The sequence below is a fragment of the Ochotona princeps genome, chromosome 21 (genome assembly GCF_030435755.1).
Source record: "Ochotona princeps isolate mOchPri1 chromosome 21, mOchPri1.hap1, whole genome shotgun sequence".
Classification (NCBI taxonomy): domain Eukaryota; kingdom Metazoa; phylum Chordata; class Mammalia; order Lagomorpha; family Ochotonidae; genus Ochotona; species Ochotona princeps.
The window spans coordinates 38,265,145-38,279,304 of record NC_080852.1 but is presented as its reverse complement, the minus strand read 5'-3'; the positions used below and the strand labels follow the sequence as shown (position 1 = coordinate 38,279,304).

The 14,160-nt window shown below is 56.3% G+C and overlaps 1 protein-coding gene across 4 annotated transcripts in view; it reads left to right on the top strand.

Moving 5' to 3' along the window:
* MTMR14 (myotubularin related protein 14) overlaps window positions 1-13,450 on the top strand; it is a 38,528-nt gene extending 25,078 nt beyond the window's left edge. The window contains exons 10-19 of one of the 4 annotated variants that reach the window (XM_004581285.3): window positions 816-882; window positions 1,834-1,919; window positions 2,147-2,223; window positions 2,364-2,400; window positions 3,961-4,031; window positions 4,465-4,523; window positions 4,639-4,777; window positions 5,240-5,419; window positions 10,634-10,789; window positions 12,927-13,450. In XM_004581285.3, coding sequence (XP_004581342.2) covers window positions 816-882; window positions 1,834-1,919; window positions 2,147-2,223; window positions 2,364-2,400; window positions 3,961-4,031; window positions 4,465-4,523; window positions 4,639-4,777; window positions 5,240-5,419; window positions 10,634-10,789; window positions 12,927-13,110 — 1,056 coding nt within the window. In that variant the 3' untranslated portion in view covers window positions 13,111-13,450. The remainder of the gene's footprint in view (window positions 1-815; window positions 883-1,833; window positions 1,920-2,146; window positions 2,224-2,363; window positions 2,401-3,960; window positions 4,032-4,464; window positions 4,524-4,638; window positions 4,778-5,239; window positions 5,420-10,633; window positions 10,790-12,926) is intronic. The other 3 variants (XM_058678968.1, XM_058678967.1, XM_004581286.3) reach the window with 3 other exon arrangements.
* Window positions 13,451-14,160: the final 710 nt, after the last annotated feature.

The following is a 14,160-nucleotide window of genomic DNA, read 5'->3' as shown; positions in this document are numbered from 1 at the left end:
GGGACACGTTGAGCCAGATGAGCTGAGAGACCCTGATGCTGCTGCCGCTAATGACTTCATCAGCGCAGCGCTGCCGTGGTGTCTCTGGGGCGACGGAAAGTGGGTCAGAACTCTCCAGGGGCCAGGGGTGGGTCAGGGAAATAAGCCTGTTCTTGGTTCCTGGGAAAACCACTGCAATTACAGGTGCCGTGTTCCCCTCCTCCCAGGAAGTGCCCCAGCCCCAGAACACCGAAGGGGCTGTCCCCAGGCAGGGAAGTTGGCAAAGAGAACTGGGTCAGGCCTAGCCGTGGATTCCAGGCTTCTCTGATCGACTGCGTTGGAAGGAGCTCTGATCCCTGTGTAGCTTTGGCTCATGTTTCATCTCCCACCACGTGGGCTTCCTATTCCAAAAGATTTTGTCTGTATAACAGGCTGTATTTGTTATTCATCAAAGGGCTATGGGTAGTGGTACAGAGAGGGCTGCTGCTGCTGCCCAGTTTCGTGATGGGGTAGATGGAGGAATGACTGTTCCCCTTTGGACACACTAGCCACAGGCTTTGGGCTCTCTGCTTACCTGGGCCACGGCTCAGTGCATGCTGGGGGGGCAAGACTGTGGGCCGTCTGCACTGCTCCCTTCTGGCTGAATCATTGAAGGCCTCAGGTGAGCTTTAGTGAGCTCTGGGGGCTGGGAGATAAATGTCTGAATCAGGATGAGACTCAGAATCCGGTCCCTGACCCGGGATCTCTCCTTGCAGCCGCAGATCAGTGCATAGCATTTTGATATCAGATCTGAGTTAATACCTATTCCTAGGCCTCCTGTCTGTCTTCCCCAACAGAGCTGGGACTTGGTGCAACAGACACAAAACTACCTGAGGCTGCTGCTGTCCATAGTTAGCAGGGATGGTGAGTCTGCGTCTTCCTGGCTCTCACACTGCGCTGGCTCCGGCTGTCCCCACCTCTTGACCTCCCCCTGTGTGTTGTGCTAGAATCATATAGCAGTGGCTTGCCCTGTGGGAAAGGGCTGCAAACTTGCTGGAATCCTGCAGGCTGGGGGATCTGCCTTCTGTGAAGTTTCTGTCAGCAAGAGAGCAATAGTGATCATGTCATGCACAGGTGCTATACTGGTCCCACTGGTCTTTAAGCTGTGCCTCCAGCCTTCAGTTCTAGTCAGGATGAGCCCCTCCCTGAGAGTCAGTCCCAGCTAGGGTGGCGGGGGAGGGGGTAACACACAAACCCGTGAGGTCTCTTGACCTGTGCCCTGGAGCCCACTCAGAGCTAAAACCGCCAACTCCTCAGCATCAGTTAGGACCTGTGTGGGCCTTCCTAACCAACAAGGCCGAGAGCATCCCGAGAGCCGTCAGCCTTCTGGTGGCAGCCATTCCTGTGGAGCTCCTGTAAAAGCCAGAGGTCACACGGGTCCATTGATAGCGAGCACCTGCCTGTGACCTCACAGTCTGGGAGGTCATATGCCTGCCCCCAAAGCTGATAGCACTGTCCTTACAGGGGTCCTGAAGTGTCAGAGTGGAGCATTCTCTGAGTCCCAAGTGTAGGGACTGCCCATGCTGAGGGGATGCTGGCCAGAGACACTAAAAGATCTCAAGGTTTCTCTTCTCCCAAGGTGCTTGCAGCGTTCCCCTGTGCAGTACTGGGCAGGGCTGGGTCATAGGGGCTGGACTTCTGACCCCAGAGAATGAGGAAGGCCACAGGCAAGATGTCTGCCTGCCACACACCCCTTCTGGGGCAAGGCTGAGGAGACCCATGGGGAGTGCAAGGGAAAGGGGTCTGGGAGTAATGCTTTGCCCCTCACTGGCCTTGTCTGGTTTCCTTCTGGGTGTCCTGCACACTGGCAAGCAGACGACAGCGGGCTGCTGGTGCACTGTATCTCTGGCTGGGACCGCACCCCACTGTTCATCTCCCTCTTGCGACTCTCCCTGTGGGCTGTGAGTATAGCTGGGCTGGGCCCTGGGGGAGGGAGCCCTTGGGCTGCTGCCAAGCTCCGCCCCAAAGCCCGGTGTTATGTACAGAACAGAAAAAGTCTTGGCGTGACGGAGCAGTGGTTCACACCGTTCTCAGGGTGCTGATTGGCCTGTGCAGCTGTGAAACATGTGGTGGGGCTTCTGGTCGGGGAGGCTACTTTGCTATCCCATCCATCTGTGGTCTGTTCCAGGACGGGCTCATCCATACGTCGCTGAAGCCTGCTGAGATCCTCTACCTCACTGTGGCCTACGACTGGTTCCTCTTTGGGTGAGCCTGCAGGGATGTCCAGGCTTGGGGTGTGATTGATGTGGCTCTTGGGGCGGGTGTCAGAAATGAGGACAGTCCCGCACCCTGGAAAGGACTGCATGTGCGGCCTGCTGCCTTTGACCCCACCCTCCTCTTTGCAGGCACATGTTGGTAGATCGGCTCAGCAAGGGGGAGGAGGTGAGTCCTGCACATGGCTGGTGTGAGGGGCGGGGCAACCATTGTCTGGGGACCTTGCCTGTAGGTCCTGTGTGGGGCAGCATGCTTGCCCACACGACCATGCTGGCCGGTCCTGGACTGCCTGCTCCCTTCATGTGTCCTTCCCCCTCACCTTTCTGCTTTTGGGCCTCCCTGTTTGCTGCACTCAGCTCTGGAGGTGGTTTGCAAGTCATTCTGGTATCCCCCATACTAATAGCGCAGATACTGTTCCCCACCCCTAGCCCTTCAGTCCTAGGTGCTCCTGTCTGCCAGGCTGCCTCCAGGCCCTGCCCACTTGGATGCTTCTGGTGGCATTTTCCACGCTGCCTACTTTTGACCTTGAGTCTCTTGCCTGCTTCCTCTCTCATTCAGCCAGGGCCCAGGTTCTCACTCTCTTGCATACCCTGCCCCCACCCATCTTCCCAAAACATCTTTCTCCCCTGCCTGGTGCCTTATCTCGCACCACCTTGTTTGTCCCCCTCTTCCCAATCCCCTCTTCTGAGCACTTATCGCATCTACCAGGGTGCCTAAGCCTGCTCCACAGAGGCCTCCGCACACTGTTGCCAATGCCTTGAAATCTCTGCTAAAGCCTCTTTGTAGTCTCTCGTTTGGGGACATTTCCAGGACATTCTGCCCTTTATGCTTCTCCCCCCTCCCTCACCCCAGCAGACCGCGTCTGCCTTCAGAGTCGCAGGGCGATCATGGGGCCAAGTTCAACCCCCTGAGCTCCCCACATAAGTGAGATGGAGGGTCTCAGCTGCAGGGCTGGTTTTCCTCTCATCCTCACTGCGCCACTAATGCTTTGAAGAGAAACCAAAGAGGCCAGGCCCATTGAACAACTCTGACCCCTCCCCCACCTTTGAGGTTGGCAGAACACATTAGCATATTAGAGACTGAAATGAACCGGCTGTGGTGGGAACACCTGTGTAATTTTACGTAACAGTATTTCCATGCCAGCCTGTCCTGGGCAACCCCTGTTTTCTGGAGAAGCTTTAGGGGGCCTGGGGAACACCATCTGGGCCTTTCTCTTGGATGATGGCTGCGTGAACCATGCCTTTAGGGGCCCTGGGGAGGCTCCTGGGGCCCGACATAGGGCTGTCAGGGAGAAGGTGGGAAGTGGGACTAAGCTCAGACTCAGGCACTGTACCCCCAGCTCCCATGCTCTCCTGCCACCCTGCTCGTGGGTGCCCCCAGAACCCCTTTCCCTTTTGGTGTGCTCCTGCTGCAGGTGCTAATCTACCTGTCCTTCCCTGCTAGCCTCTCCCTGGGGCTCCTAGAGGAATGTGAGAATGTGGGCAGCTCTTAAGAGACTTGGCAAGGCCACTGGCCACTCTGCTGCATTTCCTAGGGAGCAACAAGGCCCAGTGCACCTGCCCATGCCTTGCTCAACCCCCTCTGCCACCCACGGGCTTTGTAGAGCAGACTGTGACTCCAGTCCCCCAAAACAGGGCTAATGTCCTCCCAGGGAGCTGGACACTCTGCCCCTCTCCCCTGGAGAGAGCTGTCTATTCATTAGGACCCACGTCTTGGTCTCTTCCTCAGATTTTCTTCTTCTGCTTCAATTTTTTGAAGCATATCACCTCCGAGGAGTTCTCTGTTCTGAAGACTCCGAGGTAAGAGAGCCTGCTCCTCCCCTGCCAGCCAAGGCTTCTGAGGACTGCCTCCTGGCAGGCAGGGCTTCCCTCACTGTCCAGGCTCCCTGGTGAGTGGCAGGGAGGGCTTTGGGGTGAGTGCTTTGCTCTGTAGTGGCTTCTAAGACCCTTGTAAAAGTCGGATCTTGACTGAGTTTGTTTGCTTTCATGGTCCAAGCTCTTCGTGTGCTGGGCTGGACTTAGACCCTGAGATCTGAGCTGACACGGGGCACACAGGGGTGGGTTCCAGAAGAGGGATTTTCATTTCATGGTAATGTTTAGGCTGGGCCTGTCTCTAGGGGTTGCTGTCACATCAGAGCTGCCTTCTGTGATGGGGAGGGGTGAGGGGTGGGGACAGAGGACATGAAGAGATGCAGTCAGACCTGGAATTGAGTGTCCTGGGTCCTGCCAACAGAAGGAAGAGTTTGCCGACCCGGGAGGCAGGCTTCACGCTGGAAGACATCTGCATGCTCAGTAAGTCCTGGCCCAGCAGGCCTTTCTCCCTCAGGTGGGCCTGTGTTTTCTAGAAGCTGCTGCTCCCAGCTCTGTGGATGGGTATGGGCTGACTAACACAACCAACTTATTTCAGGATGCAAAGACCGCGGCAGCACCACCAGCCTTGGCAGTGACTTCTCACTGGTCCTGGAGAGCTCCCCAGGAGCAGCTGGCAGCTTTACCTACGAGGCTGTGGAGCTGGGCCCAGCAGGAGCACCAACTCAGGCAGCTTGGTGAGCAGCCAGCTGTGCCCAGGAAGCCGGGCTGGAGCCCCAGGGAATAAAGGAGAACGCAGCTGCACGCCTGCTGTCTGTGCCAGGCTTGTTGGTTAACTATCTGGTCAGTGATGGGGCCACTGCCCAAGATGACCCAGGGCATTAAGGGCCGTTCCTGTGGAGAAGGAAGCAGCACTTGGGATGCTGGCTACTGGGCAGGCATGAGAGGTGGGGTTGCTCCCTCCGAGGAATAGCCGTGGTTCAGGTCTTGACAGCCCTTTGTGCAGGTGGAGTGGCATTTACTGAACTGTGGTTAAGTACCAGTTGCTGCTGCACACTCAGCCAGTAGGCCAGTGTGGGTGGATATCCCACCCACATGTTCATGGAGAGCCCATGGCCGCAGACCTGAGGGGTGCGAGGGTGTCCTGTTCCTAAGAGTTGCCTTCACATGGCCTGCAGCCCCTGCCCTTTGCCCTACAGGAGGAAGAGCCACTCATCTTCCCCACAGAGTGTCCTCTGGAGCCGCCCACTGCCCTCAGATGACCGCCTGCCCTCCCACCAGGGGCTACTCGAAGCCAGGTCCTCCAGCTCTTCATCCTCCAACCACTCTGACAACTTTTTCAGGATGGGTAGCAGTCCCCTAGAGGTCCCCAAACCCAGGTGAGGAGCCCAAAACCCTTCCCCCCAAGCAGGCCACCAAGCTAGTGTGTCAGGCAGTAAGGTCTACCTAGGAGACTTTGTTTCCAGGAGGCTGGCATGGACAAGTCTGTGAGGTTGCTGTTGGAGAAGGGGCTGGTGTTTGGGCACAAAACAAGGGCAGCATCCAGGAGCTGCTCTGGGAAGTGGTTGTGATGTGATTGATGGGTGGCCTCCACCTGTCATTTGGCAGATCCTGGTTCCCTGTGACCCTCATGCTGACAGGTGGCTGTGATGGGTTGTTATGAGGCCCTTCTTTCTGGGGGCAAATGCTGGGGCAATAAGAAGAACCAAATGACAGAGTTGGGCCAGATGTATGTGTGGTCAGGGGAGGAACAAGGGGTGATGCCACTCCTGGCAGAGGAATGACTGGTAAGACGGCTGCACCCACCTGTGGCTACAGTAAGTTTCAGGTAAGATGAAAGCTTAGAACCCCAGGATGACCTGCTCCCTGGGAGCAGGATTTTCAAATGACAGCATTTCATTACCACTTGGTCCCATTTCATGCCTTCAAGGGAGGGGTCCTATGAATTGCTTTTTTAAATTTGAGAAGAGTTGCAGAGAGGGAGAGCTGGAAATCTTCCATAGCTGTTTCACTCCCAGATGTCGGCAACTACTGAAGCCAGGCCAGAGCCAAAATCCAAATCTGGGAGCTTCTTCAGGTCTCCTGTGAAAGTATAGAGGCACAGGCACTTGGGCCACCCTCTGCTCCTCTTCCCCCGCACATCAGCAGGGACCTGGCTTGAAAATGGAGCAGCCAGGGCACAAACCAGCACCCGTGTGGTATCCTGCCGCCCAATTCCAGCTCTGCTGCTTTCTCAAATGTGAGAACATTGAGCAGTTAGTAAGGGGACAGGTAGGCAGGCATCAGAGAGCCTTCCTAGCCTCTGAGAAAAAAGAATCCTTTTGCAGAGGTGCATGTCCACACCACATTCCAGGCCCTCTGTGCTGTCACAAACCCCTGTGACGTGTTCTCTCCAGGCCACTGCAGGCATGAGTTGTATGGAGCCCTCCTCCCATCACCCTTCCTTAGGTCTTCACCATGTAAAGACAGGTAACTCAGGAAGGGGGAGGACTGTCGTCCTCACAAAAGGGAGCTTGGGACATTAGTCACTATGCAGAGGGCTCCTTTGTGTGCTCACCCCCTGGTGCTCCCCCCGGTCAGCCCTTTGGATCAGGAACTTGTGTCTGTCAGTGCCATAGCAGAGGCTGAGAATTACCATGAGTCAGACCCCATGGGAGCTTGGTGCCAGGCAGCCAGCTCCCCTGCCTGGCGTATGCCCTGCTGCCCTGACCCCTGTCCTCAGCTGCTGCATTCGCCATGGCACCCTCGCTGTTGTGAGCTATGGGTCCACTTGCCATTCCTGCCTCTTTTTGCAGCCTGGGCAGTTGCTGGTCATCTGTGCCCTGGAGTGGACCTATTAAGTGCTGGGTGCTTTCGTGCTGAGGCTGCGCAGTGCTCTCAGCCCTTTCCCCAGTCTGAGGGCCCTTCACCCACCCTTCCTGCCACAGGATCTCACTCTGCAGTCCTGTGCTGGTGCCCTCCACCCAACAGGATAGCTGCCCCATTTAGGCTGATCCAGCATGGCTACCTAGGTGCTGCCAAGAGGCTGAAGGCTTGAGCCTCAGTCCAGCATGCAAGTGTGTGTGAACAGCCACCATAAGGTGCCGGGTGTGGGGGTGTCTGCTGGGCCCAGGTGACGACTCTCAGCTGCATGCCTGTTTGCCAGAGATTTTGAATGACTTTATGATTCAAGTTTGGAGCATTCTAATTATGTTTCCATTAGCATTAAAATTAATTTAGTCTCTTTTATCTTGTATTGCCTGAGGGAGTCTGTCTTCAGCTTCCCTACCTCTTAGGTAACAGTGGCCAGGCAGGGCTGTCATGCCATAGGAGTGGCTGGAGGAAGCAGCCTGTAGCACAGCCATCCGACCCTGGGACCCCCTCATGGGACCTCTCAGCTGCATTCTGCAGGCCTGATTCTTGGGGAGCAGGACTCCCCAACCCCACGAGAGTCATCCATGAGGCTTTGTTGGCAAGCCCAAGCTGCATCCTCAGTGCGAGGCTGGTGGTTTCTGAGTGTTATCAGGCACCACAGCACTAACAGCAGCCTGAGATGGTGCCAGAAATTAATGGCTGTGGGATACCAGCTCTTGTGCACATGTCAGAGAGTTGTGTGGGGCCTTGGTCTCTGGTGCCAGCTCGGGTTTTGCAGGATGAGGGTGTTTCTAGCAGAGTCTGGAACCAGCGGCTGATGGGGAAACCCAGCTTGGAGCAGGCTGACCAGAGTATGGACGCACAAGAGTCCCCCCACCCCCTGCTGCTGGGACTTGAGTTGATGCCCATGTGGATGGTCACTGTCGTAGGCTTTGGCTTCACCCACTACACCATAGTGCCGGCCCCACCTTTTATCTTTTCTTCCTTTTTTTTTTCCCCTCAAGATTTGTTTGTTATGGTTTGAAACTACATGCACTTATTTATGCTACCACGGGCCCTGCAGTTGCCAGAGCTGAGCTAGTCAGAAGCCAGGAGCCTGGAGCTTCAGGGTCTCCCATATGAGTGCAGGGCTCCAAGTACTTGGGTCATTCTACTTCTTTCCCAGGCACATCAGCAGGGAGCTGAGTGGAAAGTGGAGTAGCCAGGACTCAAACCGGCACCCGTATGGGATGCCAGCACTGCAGACAGAGTCTTAATTTGGTATACCAAGGTACCAGCCCTCCACCATTTTTCTTTCAGTGGATAGTCTGGTTTCAGTCTGAGCACCTTTTTTTTAACTGAAGATTTACTTATACAAAAGTCTAGGTGACATCTGCTGGTTTCCTCCCCAAATGGCCACAACAACAGGAGCTGGGCCAGGCTGAAATCAGGAACCAGGAACTCCATCCTCATTTCCCACATAGGTGGCAGGAGCCCAAGCACTTGGCCATCCTCCACTGCATTCCTAGATGAATTGGGGAATTGGATCAGAAAATGCAGGAGCCACAACTTACACTGACCCAGCGCCCGCTGCACCACAGTGCCATGCTCCTGGGTCCCTTTTTCTCCCTTTTGTTTTGTTCCTGCCCAGTTAGAATCCCTGCACCCCTATCAAGAGGAAATGTCAGTGTGTGATTGACTGAAGTGACCTTTGGTCAGACCTAGACTTCAGTCACAGCTTGGCCAGTCCTCACCCTGTCCTTGAGAAAGTCAATTCCCTTGAACTTCTGGCTTCTGCATTCCTTTTTACCTTGGGTGATGATCGTGGCCTCTGAAGTTAAGGTTTAAGGGATATGGTTAAGTTCCTGGCACATGGTAAACATGTCCTTTTCTTGTCTACTCATTGTTTTGTTGTGGTGCAACCCATTCCCATGAGGCCTTGGGCCTGTGTTGGGCACAAGGCAGCAAGGAACAGCCCTTCCAGTCACCCAGCCAAGCCCTTTTGTACCTGCCTAGGTCCAGCTTATTCTGCTTCTGTCAGGGTTCCTGTCCCGTCTTCCAGAAAGGACTAGCTTGAATGGGCCTGGTTTGAGTTGCTTAGCAAGTTGGGAGGGAAAGACTTAAGCTGCGAAGAGGTCTGGGCCCCTGGGTTGAGGGCAGAGGATCGCAAATCTTGGAAGCAGTGAACTGCTGGTGGGTGAGACTGGCAAGTGTGGCCTCAACCCTTCATGAGCACCTATCTCCTGGGCATAGCCTTGGCCTCTCTTCGTCCCAGCGACTACTCAGCCACCGTGCGGCCTGTTCTGGAACATAGGCCTTTGGAGGGGAAGAGTCCCTGGGAGTCTGTGGGTCACTCATAAACAGTACAGGGCCTGCAGAAGGTGGCTGTTCGCGTAGACCAGGAGTATACCACTCCTCTGCTGCCTCGGCCATGAGATCCTACCTGCACTGCTTGCCTGCCCTTTGGAAGCACTGGTCCTTAGCCTTCGTGGTTGGGGTTTGGACATGAGACACTGTCCAGGCTCTACATGATCTCTAGTTGGCCTCCTGCCATCTCCCCAGCACCAGCTGCACCTTGGCAAGCTGGTGCTGGCTGGGGTCCCATGGAGTCCTGGGCAAGCCTGGCTGGTTCTCACTGGAGGCTGTGAGGGACACCCTGCCTGAGCCAGTGTTTGCATCCAGATACCAGGAAGCCTTGTGCTGTTGGCACTAAGGGTTCCCTCAGGTCACAGACTGAGACATCTCGCGCCTGAGTAGCAGGAACTGTTCAGGGCAGCATTGGTACAGAAAGCCGGCTGCCTACCGGGGGCTCATGGTGGTTCTGTTGCAGGTCAACTTGACCGTGGCCCACTTACACTCACTGGCTGAGGCCTCAGGTGAGGCTACTGCTTCCTTGTCCTGGCTGGGAGGCAGGTGTAACTCAGAGCCACTAGAGTCAGTCTAGGGTAGCAACTGAGTGGGCCAGGGCACCTGAGCATCGTGCCCTGCTCCCCCGTATCTGCATTTAGGCTCTGTTTCTGGGTCCCCATGGGAGCACCTTCCACTGGTGAAACATTGAAATGCTGCCCCTCTGGAACCCAGGACATGAGGGGTTAACAAAAGGGACTTGCTTAGGGCTTGCCTGGCTGCTCCCCTCTGCTCCGGAGGGATGGCTGTAAGTGGGAAGGCTGTGAGAGCTGTGCGTCCCAGCAGTGCTCAGCTCCCCTTCCCCAGGGCTCCAGCTGCAGAGGGTTGATGGAGCGGTCGCATTGTTGGCATCGTTTGTCCCCTCCCTGTGGGCAAGGCCAGTGAGTTTACTGGGCTGATGCTCCTGAATACAAACGATGGCTCCTGGAAGGCACGGCATAGGGGAGAGACCTTGGGGCTGCTGTCCTTCCTGCAATCTGGGTCAGCACTCCCCACAGCCCACACGCCCATGTTCCCTCCTCTCCAATGGGACCTCAGTGAGCTGCATGCTGGGGCTTGTAGGTTTGTGCTCCCTGCCTCAGTGTCACAAAGCTTGGACTTGCTGTGTCAGTCCCAGGAGCAGACCCTCCCGGCCCTCTGCAGCTGCTGTTTGCATGCAGAGCACTGCCTCACAGCTGGGCGGCTCTGTGCTCTGCTCCTGGGTATGGCTTGCCCAGCTTTCTGCACCTATGCAGAAATGCTTGCCTGGCAGGTGCTGCAGTCTGCCCTTGGCCATGGCTTGGGGCCGCCCGCTCGCTCCCTGTCAGGCGTGTGACTCATTGTGCATGGTCTCCCCTCTCTCCTCTCTGCCCCAGATCAGTGGACCACCCCCTGCCCGGATCCTCTCTCTCCACAGACTTTGGCAGCTGGCAGATGGTCACGGGCTGTGGCAGTATTCAGGAACGGGCTGTCCTGCACACAGACTCCTCCCTGCCTTTCAGCTTCCCGGATGAGCTCCCTAACAGTTGTCTGTAAGTGTCTGACTTCATGAGGCAGGATGCTCCCCTGCCCTTCCCAGCTCTAGGCGGCAGGGGAGCTGCTCAGGAGTGAGGCAGAGGCTGGGCCAGGGGAGCTGGCCTCACATCCTTGCTTCCCCCCACCCCCCCAATTGATGGAAGAGACTGGTGGCCTGCTGGGGAAGTATGTTGAGGCTGCCTGCAAAATCTGCAGAATGCTGCTTATGTGCTGCGGGAAAGCTGACTGGACTGCAGCTAGAGCACATTCTGCTTCTACCCACAGCTCTGCCGGCATGAGAAGCCTCTAAAAGCAGCCTAGTGAGGTCGTGAAGGCAGGTGTGGGGAGCCAACGCCAGAATGGTGCTGGGTCAGCCCATCTGTGCTCCCAGGCAGAATAGGCATGACTGGCCCTGCCTCACCCCCACCTCCTGCTTCTGCCTCTAGGCAGCAAAGAGTTGAAAGAGATACTAGACCCATAGCCTGGGAGACTCTCTCCGAGGCTTCTAGTTCTTGGAGTGTACCGCCTGACAGAGCAGCTGCTGCTGCCAGGGGAGCTGCCTGCCTCCTGCCTGCTTTGTTGCTCCCTGCTCATCAGGCAGAGGGAAGCCTCCGGGGCCTGCAGATCCAGCCTGCTGTTGTGGCTTCCTCCAGGGAGACTTCCCCAGCGTGACCAGAGGCCAGGTGCTATGGCCAGCGGGGAGGAAGAGAGCCCCTGGGAGCCACTGAGGGCATCCTTGAATGGCATTCACAGGTTCTGACTCTGCAGCTTGGCAGTCGCTGAGGGCCCAGCTGAGTCTCTGGGCCAGAAACCGGATTGTAGATTGTTGTAAAACCTGTGACTCTTGTAGTAACTTCCTGCTTCCCACAAGTGTGCCTAAAAGCTATTGGTAAAGGAATCCCGAATGCCCCCATCACTTCCTGAAGGGTGTACACACATACACACACGTGTGTGTGCATTAGTTTGGAGACCACAGCTGACCAGAACCTCCTGAGGCTCCAGCTGTGCTCAGAGCTCCTAAGCACACACCTGTGCTGGGCGGTTCCTGGGAGAGAGCTGTATGCTAGAGGTGTGAAGGTCGTGGAGGGGTTAGAGAGGCCAGGCTCCACTGCAGGTGAGGGACTCAGCTGTGAGCCTGCCCTGACACAGGACACTTGTTTTCTTTCTTGGTCTGTGCTCTGTCTCCCAGAGCTGGGGATCATGAGAATGCATTTGGATTGGAATGTCAGCCACTAGCACTTGTCTGCCCACGGGGCATAGGAGGAGCTGTATGAAACCCCCACATTCCCACAGATTGCAGCGGGAGTCAGGCATCCCGGGGAGCTGGCCTCGGCTCTTTCTGAGCACTTGTAAAGGAGCTGTTAGCCTCTCCTAGACCTCAGAGCCTGCGGTTCCTCTGCCTGTCTCATGTCACACCCACCATTTGACCTCCCTCAAGGCTCGAGGCCCCACACTCTGGGCAGTGGATGCTGAAACTTGGGGGAGTACGGTCTGTCAAGCCCAGGGAGGCCTCCGGAGGAAGTCAGGGCTTTGGCTGCCCTTACTGGTTAGGTAGGTGGGAGTATGAGGGCATGTGCTGTGGAGCTCTGTGACCCTTGATATAGCTAGTACCTTGGGGCTCTTGCATGGCAGGAGGCCTCCTGTGGAATCCATGCTCGGGAGAGCTGAGTATGCGTACCTGTTCCCTTGTCATACATGTGGAGACCCAAAGGGAGAAAGAAGACAGGATCAGAACACAGGTGCTGGCAGGTGACCCTGTGATCCCCAAGCCTGAAGGTACAGGCCCCATCCTTTGTGGGGAGGTGTCAGCAGGGCACCCTGGCCTTGCAGACACAGCACTCCCTCTTGCCAAGAGGTGTCAGATTCTGGCATTGAGCTGAGAAGACATATCTGTCAGACCTGGGCCTCCACCTGTCCCTGTTGAGAGGAGGAAGCTATACCTGCAAGTGCCCAGCGTCTCCTTGCTGTCTCCTGGTGGAATCAAATCATTCCCCCAGTCACACCTGCTGCTGCTGCTGCTGCTGTGGATGAGCACAGGTCCTGAGGACTGACAGCAGTGCTGTCAGAGAACTGGCCAGAACTCCCAGGCAGTGCATGGGGCTGAGAGTGCTGGGGTCAGGGTGACGTATTTCCTCATTCTCTCCCTCCCCGCAGGCTTGCAGCCCTCAACAGTCGGGAGAGCCGGCTGCAGGAGGTGCGCTCTGCTTTCTTGGCCGCGTACAGCAGCACGGTGGGGCTTCGCACAGCAGCCCCCAGTCCTTCAGGTGCCATTGGGGGCCTGCTGGAGCAGTTTGCTCGTGGAGTCGGTCTGCGGAGCGCCAGCAGCAGCACCCTGTGAGGCAGTGAGCCCAGCACAGCTTCCTGCTGCTCTCAGCTGAGCCCTTCCTGGAATCAAAGCCATGCCTGGCCTGGGGGTCCCTCCCCTGTTCACACACACAGCAGCCCCAAGCTGAGCAGGCCAAGGCCAAGGGATGCATCCCCTGCCCAGTGGTGCTGGCCACCTGCTCCTCACTGCCTCCCGCCCACTGTGTCTTGGTTTGGGTCCTTGCAGGGGAGGTGACTTCATGTAGGACTCGTTCCAACTTTCTGGTTTCCTGGGAGGGAGGGGTCACTTGCACTGAAACAAGGCTGTTTGGATACCAATCACACAATAAAGTCAAATTTGTTTTTGAACAGCAGCTTGTGTACTCCTCTGATTGCTGTCTGGGGAAGGGGCTCGTGGCCTGTTGATGGGATGTGTGTAGGTGAGACCAGAAGAGAACGGGGTGTGTGACAGTGGACCCTTCCCCCAGAAAAGGGGACATGGACTGCTGATGGGGTGGAAACAGGTGCCCAGGGCTGCCTGAATAGAGCCTGTGGTTGCTGGGGCTTTGGTCTTTGCCTGGTTCAGAATGGGAAGGGGTCCTGCAGTCAGCTCGGCTCCAGTCCTGGGACAGCTGTGGAGGAGGAGGGTCTCAAAGACCACTGCTCTTCACTGTGGCCTGGAAAAGGTGGTCAAGAATATCCACGTTTCCAAAGACCTGGAAGAGGATTCAACCCAGCACAACAGCCTAGTAGCTAAATCTTTGCCTTGCATGTGCTAGGATCCCATATGGACACCTTCATGGGTCGGCTGCTCCACCCTCTTTCCAGCTTCCTGCCTGTGGCTTAGGAAAGCAGTCAAGGACAGCCCAAAGCCTTGGGACCCTGCGCCCACATGGAAGACTGGGAAGAAGCTCCTGGCTCCTGGCTTTGGATCGACTGAGCTATGGCCATTGTAGCCACTTGGACAGTGAAACAGTGGATGAAAAATCTCTGTCCTCTGTCTGTAAATCTTTCTAGTTAAAAATAGGGGCCCAGCGGTGTGGCCTAGTGGCTAAACTCACCTTGAAAGCGCCGGGTTCCCGTA